The sequence below is a fragment of the Pseudophryne corroboree genome, chromosome 1 (genome assembly GCF_028390025.1).
Source record: "Pseudophryne corroboree isolate aPseCor3 chromosome 1, aPseCor3.hap2, whole genome shotgun sequence".
Classification (NCBI taxonomy): Eukaryota; Metazoa; Chordata; class Amphibia; order Anura; family Myobatrachidae; genus Pseudophryne; species Pseudophryne corroboree.
The window spans coordinates 708,226,953-708,243,507 of record NC_086444.1 but is presented as its reverse complement, the minus strand read 5'-3'; the positions used below and the strand labels follow the sequence as shown (position 1 = coordinate 708,243,507).

At 48.0% G+C, this 16,555-nt stretch overlaps 1 protein-coding gene across 1 annotated transcript in view; it reads right to left on the bottom strand.

The window, feature by feature from the left end:
* NDUFA7 (NADH:ubiquinone oxidoreductase subunit A7) overlaps positions 1 to 16,555 on the bottom strand; it is a 163,491-nt gene that overhangs the window by 100,819 nt on the left and 46,117 nt on the right. Inside the window, exon 2 of the mRNA XM_063914892.1 lies at positions 9,812 to 9,861. Coding sequence (XP_063770962.1) covers positions 9,812 to 9,861 — 50 coding nt within the window. The remainder of the gene's footprint in view (positions 1 to 9,811; positions 9,862 to 16,555) is intronic.

Sequence of the window (16,555 nt, the reverse complement as noted above, 5' to 3'; positions counted from 1 at the left end):
CGAGCGCGCCCGAACGTCATCATCCCGCTGTCGGATTCTCGCGAGGCTCGGATTCTATCGCGAGACTCGGATTCTATATAAGGAGCCGCGCGTCGCCGCCATTTTCACACGTGCATTGAGATTCATAGGGAGAGGACGTGGCTGGCGTCCTCTCCGTTTATAGAGAAGAGAGTGAGACAGTAGAGAGAGACACAGTAGTAATTTTGGGGAGCATTAGGAGGAGTACTAGACTAGTTACTTGCTGAAGTGATAGATAGTGTGACTGTATTATCTGACTTGTGGGGGAGACACTGACAGTGGGGAGCAGTTAGAGTCTGAGAGCAGGACTCAGGAGTACATATAACGTACAGTGCACACTTTTGCTGCCAGAGTGCCACACTGCCATTGTGACCACACTGACCACCAGTATAATATATATTGTGATTGTCTGCTTAGGAGTACTACTTGCAAGTTGCTGATAGTGTGACCAGTGACCTGACCACCAGTTTAATAATCACCACCAGTTTAATATATATATATATATATATATATATATATATATATATATATAATATATATATAATATTGTATACCACCTACCCGTGTTTTTTTTTTTTTTCTTTCTTCTTTATACATACTACTATAGTAGCTTACTGTAGCAGTCTGCGGTGCTGCTGAGCTGACAGTGTCCAGCAGGTCCGTCATCAGTCATTACATAACAAATATATCTACCTGTCCGGCTGCAGTACTAGTGTGATATAATATATATTGATTTCATCTCATTATCATCCAGTCTATATTAGCAGCAGACACAGTACGGTAGTCCACGGCTGTAGCTACCTCTGTGTCGGCAGTCGCTCGTCCATCCATAATTGTATACCACCTACCCGTGGTTTTTTTTTTCTTTCTTCTTTATACATACTACTATAGTAGCTTACTGTAGCAGTCTGTGGTGCTGCTGAGCTGACAGTGTCCAGCAGGTCCGTCATCAGTCATTACATAATAAATATATCTACCTGTCCGGCTGCAGTACTAGTGTGATATAATATATATTGATTTCATCTCATTATCATCCAGTCTATATTAGCAGCAGACACAGTACGGTAGTCCACGGCTGTAGCTACCTCTGTGTCGGCAGTCGCTCGTCCATCCATAATTGTATACCACCTACCCGTGGTTTTTTTTTTTTCTTTCTTCTTGATACATACTACTATAGTAGCTTACTGTAGCAGTCTGCGGTGCTGCTGAGCTGACAGTGTCCAGCAGGTCCGTCATCAGTCATTACATAATAAATATATATACCTGTCCGGCTGCAGTACTAGTGATATTATATATATATATATATATATTAATTTCATCTCATTATCATCCAGTCTATATTAGCAGCAGACACAGTACGGTAGTCCACGGCTGTAGCTACCTCTGTGTCGGCAGTCGCTGGTCCATCCATAATTGTATACCACCTACCCGTGGTTTTTTTTTCTTCTTTCTTCTTGATACATACTACTATAGTAGCTTACTGTAGCAGTCTGCGGTGCTGCTGAGCTGACAGTGTCCAGCAGGTCCGTCATCAGTCATTACATAATAAATATATATACCTGTCCGGCTGCAGTACTAGTGATATTATATATATATATATATATATATATTAATTTCATCTCATTATCATCCAGTTTATATTAACAGCAGACACAGTACGGTAGTCCACGGCTGTAGCTACCTCTGTGTCGGCAGTCGCTCGTCCATCCATAATTGTATACCACCTACCCGTGGTTTTTTTTTTTCTTTCTTCTTTATACATACTACTATAGTAGCTTACTGTAGCAGTCTGCGGTGCTGCTGAGCTGACAGTGTCCAGCAGGTCCGTCATCAGTCATTACATAATAAATATATCTACCTGTCCGGCTGCAGTACTAGTATGATATAATATATATTGATTTCATCTCATTATCATCCAGTCTATATTAGCAGCAGACACAGTACGGTAGTCCACGGCTGTAGCTACCTGTGTCGGCAGTCGCTGGTCCATCCATAAGTATACTAGTATCCATCCATCTCCATTGTTTACCTGAGGTGCCTTTTAGTTGTGCCTATTAAAATATGGAGAACAAAAATGTTGAGGTTCCAAAATTAGGGAAAGTTCAAGATCCACTTCCACCTCGTGCTGAAGCTGCTGCCACTAGTCATGGCCGAGACGATGAAATGCCAGCAACGTCGTCTGCCAAGGCCGATGCCCAATGTCATAGTACAGAGCATGTAAAATCCAAAACACCAAATATCAGTAAAAAAAGGACTCCAAAATCTAAAATAAAATTGTCGGAGGAGAAGCGTAAACTTGCCAATATGCCATTTACCACACGGAGTGGCAAGGAACGGCTGAGGCCCTGGCCTATGTTCATGGCTAGTGGTTCAGCTTCACATGAGGATGGAAGCACTCAGCCTCTCGCTAGAAAAATGAAAAGACTCAAGCTGGCAAAAGCACCGCAAAGAACTGTGCGTTCTTCGAAATCCCAAATCCACAAGGAGAGTCCAATTGTGTCGGTTGCGATGCCTGACCTTCCCAACACTGGACGTGAAGAGCATGCGCCTTCCACCATTTGCACGCCCCCTGCAAGTGCTGGAAGGAGCACCCGCAGTCCAGTTCCTGATAGTCAGATTGAAGATGTCAGTGTTGAAGTACACCAGGATGAGGAGGATATGGGTGTTGCTGGCGCTGGGGAGGAAATTGACAAGGAGGATTCTGATGGTGAGGTGGTTTGTTTAAGTCAGGCACCCGGGGAGACACCTGTTGTCCGTGGGAGGAATAGGGCCGTTGACATGCCTGGTGAAAATACCAAAAAAATCAGCTCTTCGGTGTGGAAGTATTTCACCAGAAATGCGGACAACATTTGTCAAGCCGTGTGTTGCCTTTGTCAAGCTGTAATAAGTAGGGGTAAGGACGTTAACCACCTCGGAACATCCTCCCTTATACGTCACCTGCAGCGCATTCATAATAAGTCAGTGACAAGTTCAAAAACTTTGGGCGACAGCGGAAGAAGTCCACTGACCAGTAAATCCCTTCCTCTTGTAACCAAGCTCACGCAAACCACCCCACCAACTCCCTCAGTGTCAATTTCCTCCTTCCCCAGGAATGCCAATAGTCCTGCAGGCCATGTCACTGGCAATTCTGACGAGTCCTCTCCTGCCTGGGATTCCTCCGATGCATCCTTGCGTGTAACGCCTACTGCTGCTGGCGCTGCTGTTGTTGCTGCTGGGAGTCGATGGTCATCCCAGAGGGGAAGTCGTAAGCCCACTTTTACTACTTCCACCAAGCAATTGACTGTCCAACAGTCCTTTGCGAGGAAGATGAAATATCACAGCAGTCATCCTGTTGCAAAGCGGATAACTGAGGCCTTGACAACTATGTTGGTGTTAGACGTGCGTCCGGTATCCGCCGTTAGTTCACAGGGAACTAGACAATTTCTTGAGGTAGTGTGCCCCCGTTACCAAATACCATCTAGGTTCCACTTCTCTAGGCAGGCGATACCGAGAATGTACACGGACGTCAGAAAAAGACTCACCAGTGTCCTAAAAAATGCAGTTGTACCCAATGTCCACTTAACCACGGACATGTGGACAAGTGGAGCAGGGCAGGGTCAGGACTATATGACTGACAGCCCACTGGGTAGATGTATGGACTCCCGCCGCAAGAACAGCAGCGGCGGCACCAGTAGCAGCATCTCGCAAACGCCAACTCTTTCCTAGGCAGGCTACGCTTTGTATCACCGGTTTCCAGAATACGCACACAGCTGAAAACCTCTTACGGCAACTGAGGAAGATCATCGCGGAATGGCTTACCCCAATTGGACTCTCCTGTGGATTTGTGGCATCGGACAACGCCAGCAATATTGTGTGTGCATTAAATATGGGCAAATTCCAGCACGTCCCATGTTTTGCACATACCTTGAATTTGGTGGTGCAGAATTTTTTAAAAAACGACAGGGGCGTGCAAGAGATGCTGTCGGTGGCCAGAAGAATTGCGGGACACTTTCGGCGTACAGGCACCACGTACAGAAGACTGGAGCACCACCAAAAACGCCTGAACCTGCCCTGCCATCATCTGAAGCAAGAAGTGGTAACGAGGTGGAATTCAACCCTATATATGCTTCAGAGGTTGGAGGAGCAGCAAAAGGCCAATCAAGCCTATACAATTGAGCACGATATAGGAGGTGGAATGTACCTGTCTCAAGCGCAGTGGAGAATGATTTCAACGTTGTGCAAGGTTCTGCAACCTTTTGAACTTGCCACACGTGAAGTCAGTTCAGACACTGCCAGCCTGAGTCAGGTCATTCCCCTCATCAGGCTTTTGCAGAAGAAGCTGGAGGCATTGAAGGAGGAGCTAAAAGGGAGCGATTCCGCTAGGCATGTGGGACTTGTGGATGGAGCCCTTAATTCGCTTAACAAGGATTCACGGGTGGTCAATCTGTTGAAATCAGAGCACTACATTTTGGCCACCGTGCTCGATCCTAGATTTAAAACCTGCCTTGGATCTCTCTTTCCGGCAGACACAAGTCTGCTGGGGTTCAAAGACCTGCTGGTGACAAAATTGTCAAGTCAAGCGGAACGCGACCTGTCAACATCTCCTCCTTCACATTCTCCCGCAACTGGGGGTGCGAGGAAAAGGCTCAGAATTCCGAGCCCACCCGCTGGCGGTGATGCAGGGCAGTCTGGAGCGACTGCTGATGCTGACATCTGGTCCGGACTGAAGGACCTGACAACGATTACGGACATGTCGTCTACTGTCACTGCATATGATTCTCTCCCCATTGAAAGAATGGTGGAGGATTATATGAGTGACCGCATCCAAGTAGGCACGTCAGACAGTCCGTACTTATACTGGCAGGAAAAAGAGGCAATTTGGAGGCCCTTGCACAAACTGGCTTTATTCTACCTAAGTTGCCCTCCCACAAGTGTGTACTCCGAAAGAGTGTTTAGTGCCGCCGCTCACCTTGTCAGCAATCGGCGTACGAGGTTACTTCCAGAAAATGTGGAGAAGATGATGTTCATTAAAATGAATTATAATCAATTCCTCCGTGGAGACATTGACCAGCAGCAATTGCCTCCACAAAGTACACAGGGAGCTGAGATGGTGGATTCCAGTGGGGACGAATTGATAATCTGTGAGGAGCGGGATGTACACGGTGATATATCGGAGGATGATGATGAGGTGGACATCTTGCCTCAGTAGAGCCAGTTTGTGCAAGGAGAGATTAATTGCTTCTTTTTCGGTGGGGGTCCAAACCAACCCGTCATTTCAGTCACAGTCGTGTGGCAGACCCTGTCACTGAAATGATGGGTTGGTTAAAGTGTGCATGTCCTGTTTATACAACATAAGGGTGGGTGGGAGGGCCCAAGGACAATTCCATCTTGCACCTCTTTTTTCTTTCATTTTTATTTGCGTCATGTGCTGTTTGGGGAGTGTTTTTTGGAAGGGCCATCCTGCGTGACACTGCAGTGCCACTCCTAGATGGGCCAGGTGTTTGTGTCGGCCACTAGGGTCGCTTATCTTACTCACACAGCTACCTCATTGCGCCTCTTTTTTTCTTTGCGTCATGTGCTGTTTGGGGAGTGTTTTTTGGAAGGGCCATCCTGCGTGACACTGCAGTGCCACTCCTAGATGGGCCAGGTGTTTGTGTCGGCCACTAGGGTCGCTTATCTTACTCACACAGCTACCTCATTGCGCCTCTTTTTTTCTTTGCGTCATGTGCTGTTTGGGGAGTGTTTTTTGGAAGGGCCATCCTGCGTGACACTGCAGTGCCACTCCTAGATGGGCCAGGTGTTTGTGTCGGCCACTAGGGTCGCTTATCTTACTCACACAGCTACCTCATTGCGCCTCTTTTTTTCTTTGCGTCATGTGCTGTTTGGGGAGTGTTTTTTGGAAGGGCCATCCTGCGTGACACTGCAGTGCCACTCCTAGATGGGCCAGGTGTTTGTGTCGGCCACTAGGGTCGCTTATCTTACTCACACAGCTACCTCATTGCGCCTCTTTTTTTCTTTGCGTCATGTGCTGTTTGGGGAGTGTTTTTTGGAAGGGCCATCCTGCGTGACACTGCAGTGCCACTCCTAGATGGGCCAGGTGTTTGTGTCGGCCACTAGGGTCGCTTATCTTACTCACACAGCTACCTCATTGCGCCTCTTTTTTTCTTTGCGTCATGTGCTGTTTGGGGAGTGTTTTTTGGAAGGGCCATCCTGCGTGACACTGCAGTGCCACTCCTAGATGGGCCAGGTGTTTGTGTCGGCCACTAGGGTCGCTTATCTTACTCACACAGCTACCTCATTGCGCCTCTTTTTTTCTTTGCGTCATGTGCTGTTTGGGGAGTGTTTTTTGGAAGGGCCATCCTGCGTGACACTGCAGTGCCACTCCTAGATGGGCCAGGTGTTTGTGCCGGCCACTAGGGTCGCTTAGCTTAGTCATCCAGCAACCTCGGTGCAAATTTTAGGACTAAAAATAATATTGTGAGGTATTCAGAATAGACTGAAAATGAGTGGAAATTATGGTTTTTGAGGTTAATAATACTTTGGGATCAAAATGACCCCCAAATTCTATGATTTAAGCTGTCTTTTAGTGTTTTTTGAAAAAAACACCCGAATCCAAAACACACCCGAATCCGACAAAAAAAATTCGGTGAGGTTTTGCCAAAACGCGGTCGAACCCAAAACACGGCCGCGGAACCGAACCCAAAACCAAAACACAAAACCCGAAAAATTTCTAGTGCACATCTCTACAATTAACGCTGTTAGAAATGCTAAAACGCTAGGCACATTATATGCAGTAACTAAAGTGAAAGTGAAACTCAGTTACATGTGCTCAGTTAAGGGGGGTACTCACGGAGCGATATTCTAAGCAATCTGACTAGATTGCTTAGAATATCGGCAGGATCGCTCCGTGTGTAGCCCCCTCGGCGATAGCGATGCGCGGCCCCGCACATCGCTATCGCCGCTGCTAGATTGGCCTGCATGCAGGCCAATCTAGCGGGTCGCTCACTTCACCCGCTGGGTGAAGTGAGCGGCCCCCCCGTCTCCCCCCGCACGCTCAGCACAGATCGCGCTGTGCTGAGCGGCAGGAGAGATGTGTGCTGAGCGTTTCGCTCAGCACGCATCTCTCCTTGATCGGCCCGTGAGTACTGGGCTTTACTCTCCTGACAAAACCTCTACATCATTGATAACACACGATCTTGTGTAAGGTCTCTCAGTCTCAGCACTCCCGGAGTTCAGTTCCTTGCTCCCAGCTGCCCTGGCGCTATCACAGTATAGTATATAGTATATGCAGCAGCTCTTAATAGGTGTTGCAGGGACCACTGGAGAGTGCGTTCTCTGCCTTTAGCAATGGCCGCCGGCTTCTACTATACTGTGACAGCGCCGGGGCAGCTGGGAGCTAGAAATTGAACTATGGGAGTTAACTCCCTCCCCCCACACGCTATGGCGCTCTTTTGTGCGAACTGCTGCTGGGACTTCCTAAATTACCGCCATTTGTTTGTGCCTGGCATCCCGATAATCTGAAGCCAGGCGTTATACTCACAGAGCTGCCGTTTGCTGGCCAGTGGTGGTTGTGGCTAGGGGGACTGAGACACGCACTACATGCAGCAGGGTACGGTGCTACCCCAGAAACGATAATCTCTGAGTCGGGGACCCCTGCGCGAACCGTTAGCAGTTGCGGAGAGGTCCTCTCCGGCAGTTCCATTGTCGCAGACAGGCAGGGGCAGCCACTGCCTATCGTCTCCTCTTGCTTGGCTGCAGAATTTCTAACATTGAAAAATTTAAAAATACATTTGCCGTTGAGGAGAAGCCCAGGATGTGACCAGCTGCCTCGGGCACTAAACTAAGACTGGCTTGCAGGAGAACACACTACAGGGGGAGGAGATAGTCACACTTCTGAATTATTAAAGTGCCAGCTCCCGGTTAGCACACTCTCTATACTCATTGTAAAGAGCACTCCAGTGTCCCTTAGTGGATGAAGGGGGATCAGTACGTAATCCCGATGGACGGGATCCCGGCGGTCGAAATACCGACGCCGGAATCCTGACCACACAATCCCGACAGGGGGGCCGAGCGGAACGCAGCCTCTTGCGGGCTCGCTTCGCTCGCCACGCTGCGGACACCCACGGAGGGAGAATATGTCGGGATTGTGGCGGTCGGGATTCCGGCGTCGGTATTGACCGCATCGCGATGAAGGAGACATACTGCATGTCGTCTACCTTTGCCATTCAAAAGTACAGTAGGCGATACGCAGTGACATATGTATTAAAGGAATGTATCAAAAGTGAGTGTACTGGAGATAATATGGTGATCATAGGGAAAAGATTTTATTTCAGACTTGCTCATAATAAATCTACAGGACAGAAGTACACAAGACAGCAGACACCTTAGTGACTTAGGAACAGATTCAGACAGAGTTTCAAGCAAAGCCAAAAAACACACAACTGGGCAAAACCATGTTGCACTGCAGGTGGGGCTGATATAACATGTGCAGAGAGACTTAGATTTGGGTGGGCTATATTTTTCTGTGCAGGGTAAATACTGGCTGCTTTTGCATGTAGCCCACAAATACTGGACACCTTTATTTTTACACTGCAATTTAGATTTCAGTTTGAACACACCCCACCCAAATCTAACTACCACTGCACATGTTATAGCTGCCCCACTTGCAGTGCAACATGGTTTTGGCCAGCTGTGCTTTTTGGCTTTGCTTGCAACTCTGAATCAGGCCCTTAAAACCAAGGAGAGAATAATCTATACATAAGCAGATATAGCTAATTAGGGTAAATTGTGTTTCCCCTAGGAATTTTTGAGGGCAGGGCGCCGGTCTGTGGGGGCACTACAGCACATGTCTGAATACAGAACGTTACTATGCAAATTGTGGGCGGTGACATCACTAAAGGGGGTGGGCGGCGGTATCACTAAAGGGGGTGTGGGTGGCATCACTAAAGGGGGCGTGTGCAGCTGGCGGCGTCACTAAAGGGGGCATGCCTAGCACCTACGGAGGCGCTGGGCTTCTCCCAAGCGCTCTCCCGTAGTGTGAATGGATGCTGTGCGCGTGCGCACGGCATCTATACATGCTGGGAGAGCAGGACACGGGCAGGCTGTTTAGCAGGGCGCCGCTGAAAGGGCAGGGCGAATTTTGCCTTTAAAAAAATCAGGCAGGACGCGGCGCCCTGCTAAAACAGCCTAGCATGAACACTAGGGTAACTATAACACACAATTTGGGACTGCCTGTCGTGTGTGTGACTGACAGGTGGCACTTCCAAAGGAAGTCACTGCAAATCACAGTAAAGCCAGTGCAGTCCCAAATTGCCACTGAGGTGGCGGATTTTACTGGGGGGCTGCAGCTAACAAATTGGTAAATATTACTACAGGTTGAGTATCCCTTATCCAAAATGCTTGGGACCAGAGGTATTTTGGATATGGGATTTTTCCGTATTTTGGAATAATTGCATACCATAATGAGATATTATGGTGATGGGACCTAAGTCTAAGCACAGAATGCATTTATGTTACATATACACCTTATACACACAGTCTGAAGGTCATTTTAGCCAATATTTTTTATAACTTTGTGCATTAAACAAAGTGTGTGTACATCACACAATTCATTTATGTTTCTTATACACCTTATACAAACAGCCTGAAGGTCATTTAATACAATATTTTTAATAACTTTGTGTATTAAACAAAGTTTGTGTACATTGAGCCATCAAAAAACAAAAGTTTCACTATCCCACTCTCACTCAAAAAAGTCCGTATTTCGGATATTTGGATATGGGATACTCAACCTGTATCTACGAACAGTTCTTACCTGCTTGAGATCTCTGTATAGCGTAGCTGTAATTTTTCTTGAAGATTATGCTGTCCGTGAAAAAAAGATGTATAAAACGTTAATACACAGATCTTAAGCACAACCTTAATAATTTCAGAAAAGCACATAACACTATAATTGCATATTGCCAATTTGTATAACCTTTGCTGCTCAGTTTAAACATGACCAACTGCACAATATTTTTGATAAGCATTTAAAATATTGCTTAACAGTCCTATATTTTAATACAAAAAAATAGGTCCGGTAATTCCTTTTCTCGTAGTCCGCAGTGGATACTAGGGATCTGTACTTTAGTACCATGGGGTATAGATCGGGTCCACTGGAGTCTGGCACTTTAAAACCTTTAGTGTGTATGTGTGTGCTGGCTCCTCCCTTCTATGTCCCTCCTACCAGACAGTCTAGGAAACTGTGCCCGAGGAGACGGACATACCACTAGAAAAGAAAACAGGTACAACAGCGGTGAGGCACTAAGCCAACATATAACCATAACCGAAAGGAGGGTGCTAACCAAAACAGAGGGTAGCAACACCAACCTAACCAGGATAGCAAAGCTATCCCAAAAACAAAATGGGACCGCAACGGTGGGCCAACCCAAATACTTACTCAGGTAAGCAGGAATTGAAGCACTAAGGGCAGTATCCCCTACGGACTATGAGAAAAGGAATTACCAGTAGGTATTAAATTCCTATTTTCTCTTACGTCCTAGTGGATACTGGGGATCTGTACTTTAGTACCATGGGGAAGTCCCAAAGCTCCCAAAACGGGTGGGAGAGTGTCGAGATCTCTAACACCGCCAGACCAAACTGTAGGTCATCCTTGGCCAAGGTGTCGAACCGATAGAACTTAACAAAAGTGTTCGAACCAGACCAAGAAGCAGCTCGGCACAACTGTAAGGCCGAGACACCACAGGCAGCCGCCCAGGAAGAGCCAACAGATATCGTCGAGTGGGCCTGAACAGACATCGGCAAAGGCAGAGCCGCCGAAATATAAGCTTGTTGAATGGTCAACCTGAGCCAACGAGCAATTGAAGCCGGACGACCAATCTTGGTGGCATCATAAAGAACAAACAGCGAGTCAGATTTCCGATGATGAACAGTCCGATTTGACATAAATCTTCAGAGCCCTCACCACATCCAAGGACTCTGGACCAACGGAGGCGTCAGACAACACCGGAACCACAATGGGTTGATTCACATGAAAAGCTGACAACACTTTTGGCAAAAACTGTGGTCAGGTCCTGAGTTCCGCCCTCAAATAAGGGCTCTTACAGGATAAGGCCCCCAATTCAGAGACACGTCTGGCAGATGCCAATGCTAATAACATCACCATCTTCCAGGTGAGAAATTTCAACTCCACCCTATGTAAGGGTTCAAACCAGTCCGATTTGAAGAAAGGACAGAACCACATTGTGATTCCACGGAGCCATGGGAGGTACGAAGGGTGGTTGCATATGAAGAACTCCTTTAAGGAAAGTACTTCCATGGCAAGTTGTTTCTGGAAGAAAATTGAGAGCACTGAAATCTGGACTTTGATGGAACCTAAACGTAGACCCATATCCACTCCCACCTGCAGGAAAAGTAGGAAACGACCCATTCTAAATTCCACGTGAGAAACCTTTCTACTTTCACACCAGGAAACATACTTTTTCCAGATACGATGATCATCTTCCTAGCCTGGGTCATGGTGGAAATAACCCGGGAGGGAAGACCTTTTCTAGCTAGAATCTCCCTCTCAACTTCCAAGCCGTCAAACGTAGCCGCGGTAGGTCTGGATAGATGAACAGCCCTTGCTAAAGAAGATCCATTCGAAGCAGCAGAGGCCAGGGATCCTCCAGAGCCATGGATAGGAGGTCCGAGTACCACGCCAGTCGAGGCCAATCCAGGGCAATTAGAATTGCTTGAACGCTTTCCCTTAATAGTCTTTTTAGAACCCTTGGGATTAGCGGTAGAGGAGGGAACAGGTACACAAATGGGTACGTCCATGGTGTCGTCAGCGCATCCACTGCTACAACCTGCGGATCCCTCGTTCTGGAACAGTAATGGCATAGCTTCTTGTTGAGACGAGAAGCCATCAGATCTATCTGCGGACAGCCCCACCGGTGAATTAACTGTTGAAACACCTGGGGATATAGGCTCCATTCCCCCGGACAAAGGTCGTGTCTGCTGAGGAAGTCTGCTTCCAGTTGTCCACTCCTGGAATGAATATGGCTGATATGGCCCTTGCGTTGGCCTCCGCCCAGACGAACTTTATTGACACTTCTCGCAATGCCGCTCTGCTTTTTGTTCCCCCTTGTTTATGTATGCCACCGCCGTGGCGTTGAAGGATCGCCTGATCCTTCAGGAGATGAGAAGCTTGTAGAAGAGCACTGTAAATTGCACTGAGTTCCAGGATGTTTATTGGCAGAGCAGATTCCTGAACTGACCATGTCCCCTGGAACTGAGCCCATTGGGTCACAGCTCCCCAACCCCAGAGGCTGGCATCTGTTGTCAGTAGAATCCACGAGTGGATGTTGAAATTCCTGCCTTCTTTCAGGTGAGGAACTTGTAGCCACCATAACAGAGAAATCCGGGCTTTTGGACATAAGGTCACTTCCTGATGCATGTGAAGGTGAGACCCCGACCATTTGTCCAGCAGATCCAGCTGAAATGGCAGGGCATGAAATCTGCCGCATTGGATTGCCTCGTAAGCAGCAACCATCCTACCCAGCAAGCATAGGCAAAGGTGTATGGATACCCTGCGAGGACGGAGCACTGAGCGAACCATAGCCTGGATAGCGAGGGTCTGGTCCATCGGAAGAAACACCTTCTGATACACCGTATCCAGGATCATTCCCAAGAACTGAAGACGTTGGGTCGATTGCAGGTGAGCTTTCTGGAAATTTAGGATCCACCCATGATCCGTAAGCAGGCAAGTCGTCAGAATGATGCTGTGCAACAGACGCTCCCTGGACATAGCCTTTATCAGGGGATCGTCCAAGTAGGGGATTATGTTGACTCCCATCATGCGCAGTTGCGGCATCATCTCCGCCATGACCTTGGTGAAGACCCTCGGAGCTGTGGACAGGCCAAAGGGCAAAGCCTGAAACTGGAAATGGTCTTCCAAGATGGCAAACCTGTGGTAAGCCTGATGGTAAGCAACCTTGAAATCTAGGGATACCAGGAATTCCCCCTCTTCCAGACACCACTGACCGCAGGGATTCCATCTTGAATTTGAACACCTGCAGATACGGGTTTAGCGACTTCAGGTTTAAGATGGGTCACACTGAACCGTCTGGTTTTGGAACGAAAAAAAAAAAAAACAGAAGAAGTAAAAAATAGGATTTTGGTACTTACCGGTAAATCCTTTTCTCCTAGTCCGTAGAGGAAGCTGGGGACTCCAAAAGGACCATGGGGTATAGACGGGTTCCGCAGGAGCTTGAGCACACTTAAAAGACTTAATCTGGGTGTGAACTGGCTCCTCCCTCTATGCCCCTCCTCCAGACCTCAGTTATAGGAACTGTGCCCAGGAGAGACTGACATTTCGAGGAAAAGATTTTTGTGTAAACTAAGGGCTACAAACATACCAGACCACACCACAAACATACCGTACAACCGGAGTAACTTTAAACCAGATAACAGTATGAATTAACACCAGCAACAAGAAATACACAACCCGTGTATAAATTAATTTAACCAGCAAGAAAACACTGCAAGTAATAGTCCGCATTGGGACGGGCGCCCAGCATCCTCTACAGACTAGGAGAAAAGGATTTACCGGTAAGTACCAAAATCCTATTTTCTCTTACGTCCTAGAGGATGCTGGGGACTCCAAAAGGACCATGGGGATTATACCAAAGCTCCAGAACGGGCGGGAGAGTGTGGACGACTCTGCAGCACCGACTGAGCAAACGCAAGGTCCTCATCGGCCAGGGTATCAAACTTATAGAACTTAGCAAAAGTGTTTGAACGCGACCAAGTAGCTGCTCGGCAAAGCTGTAACGCCGAGACGCCTCGGGCAGCCGCCCAAGATGAGCCCACTTTCCTGGTAGAATGGGCTTTTACTGACTTCGGCACCGGTAGTCCGGCCGAAGAATGAGCCTGCTGAATCGTACTACAAATCCAGCGGGTGTAGTTCGTTTTATCGACAGTGTCTAGGTCGACAATGTTTAGGTCGACCACTATAGGTCGAGTCACTAGGTCGACATGGATGGAAGGTCGACAGGGTTTCTAGGTCGACATGTGCTAGGTCGACAGGTCTAAAGGTCGACATGAGGAATTTTTTTTTTTGGTGTAGTTTTCTTCGCAAAGTGACCGGGATCCCAAATTAGTGCACCGCGTCCCCTCGCATGGCTCGCTTCGCTCGCCATGCTTCGGGCATGGTGCCTTTGCTCCGCTACCGCTTCGCTCGGCACACTTTACCGTTCCAATAGTAGTCCACGTGGATCGTTAAGTATGGAAAAAAAAAAAATGTGAAAAACTCATGTCGACCTTTAGACCTGTCGACCAAGCACATGTCGACCTAGAAACCCTGTCGACCTTCCATCCATGTCGACCTAGTGACTGTCGACCTATAGTGGTCGACCTAAACATTGTCGACCTAGACACTGTCGATCTTCAGACCGGATCCCAATCCAGCGTGCAATAGTCTGTTTTGAAGCAGGATGACCAATTTTGTTGGAAAGCATACAAGACAAACAGCACCTGAGTTTTCCTAGCAACAGCTGTCCTAGTGACGTCGATCTTCAACGCTCTTACAACATCCAGAGATTTTGGAATCGCGACAGCTTCCGTAGCCACCGGGACCACAATAGGTTGGTTAATGTGAAATGAAGAAACCACCTTCGGCAGAAATTGTTGACGAGTGCTAAATTCCGCCCTATCCGAATGAAAAATCAAGTACGGGCTCTTATGAGATAAGGCCGCCAACTCTGACACCCGCCTGGCAGACGCCAGTGCCAATAGCATAACTACCTTCCAAGTGAGAAATTTCAACTCAACCTTATGCAAAGGTTCAAACCAGGAAGACATGAGAAACCGTAAGACTACATCAAGGTCCCATGGAGCTACAGGAGGCACAAACGGAGGGGTGATATGCATTACTCCTTTCACAAAAGTCTGAACCTCTGGGAGGACAGCTAACTCTTTTTGAAAGAAAATAGACAAAGCCGAAATCTGCACTTTGATGGAACCCAATTTCAGGCCTGCATCTACTCCCGCCTGTAAAAAGTGGAGAAAGCGACCCAAGTGAAAATGTTCCGCAGGAGCCATTTTAGACTCACACCAGGAAACATACTTTCTCCAAATAGGGTGATAATGCTTCGCCGTAACCTCCTTCCTAGCCTTAATGAGAGTTGGAATGACCTCCCTGGGAATACCCTTACGAGCTAAGATCTGGCGCTCAACCTCCATGCAGTCAAACGCAGCCGCGGTAAGTCTGGAAACACGCATGGACCCTGCAACAACAGGTCCTCTCTTAGAGGAAGCGGCCAAGGATCTTCCAACAGTAATTGCTGAAGATCCGGCCAATCTGGAACGACGAAAATCGCCTGAACCCTTGCTCGTCGAATGATCCCCAGTACCTTTGGAATGAGAGGAAGTGGAGGGAACACATACACCGACTGGAAAACCCACGGAGACACCAGGGCGTCCACTGCACTGGCTTGGGGGTCCCTTGACCTGGAACAATACCTCGGGAGCTTCTTGTTGAGACGAGACGCCATCATGTCGATCAACGGAATTCCCCAACGTTTTGTCACCTCTGCAAATACCTCTTGGTGAAGAGCCCACTCTCCCGGATGGAGATCGTGTCTGCTGAGGAAATCTGCTTCCCAGTTGTCCACTCCCGGTAGGAAGACTGCTGACAGGGCGCTCACGTGTTATTCCGCCCAGCGAAGGATTCTTGTGGCCTCCGTCATTGCAGCTCTGCTCCTTGTTCTGCCTTGACGGTTTATATGCGCCACCGCTGTGATGTTGTCTGACTGTACCAGGACAGGTCCACCTTAAAGAAGGCTTCTTGCTTGCAGCAGGCCATTGTAAATGGCTCTTAACTCGAGAACATTTATGTGGAGACAGGCTTCCTGGAGCGACTATTTCCCCTGGAAGTTTCTTCCTTGAGTGACTGCGCCCCAGCCCCAGAGACTTGCATCTGTTGTTAGAAGCACCCAATCCTGGATACCGAACCGGCGTCCCCCTAAGAGGTGATGATCTTGCAGCCACCACAGGAGAGAAATTCTGGCTCTGGGAGATAGACCTGGGTGCATGTGCAGGTGAGACCCGGACCATTTGCTCAGTAAGTCCTACTGAAACACCCGGGCATGAAACCTGCCAAATGGAATGGCTTCGTACGCCACAGCCATCTTCCCCAGAACCCGAGTACAGTGATGGATTGACACACTCGTCGGCCTCAGAAGTTACCTGACCATCGCCTGCAGTTCCAGAGCCTTTTCTTCTGGAAGAAATACTTTCTGTAAATCCGTGTCCAGAATCATGCCCAGAAAAGGCAGCCGAGTGGTCGGAATCAACTGAGATTTTGGCAAATTGAGTACCCAACCGTGCTGTCGTAGGACCGACAGTGACAAATCTACACTTCTCAGCAACCGTTCATTGGACCTTTATCAGGAGATCGTCCAAGTACGGGATAATTGTAACCCCTTGTTTGCGAAGGAGAACCATAATTTCCGCCATGACTTTGGTGAAAATCCTCGGAGCCGTGGAGAGCCCAAACGGCAACGTCTGAAATTGGTAA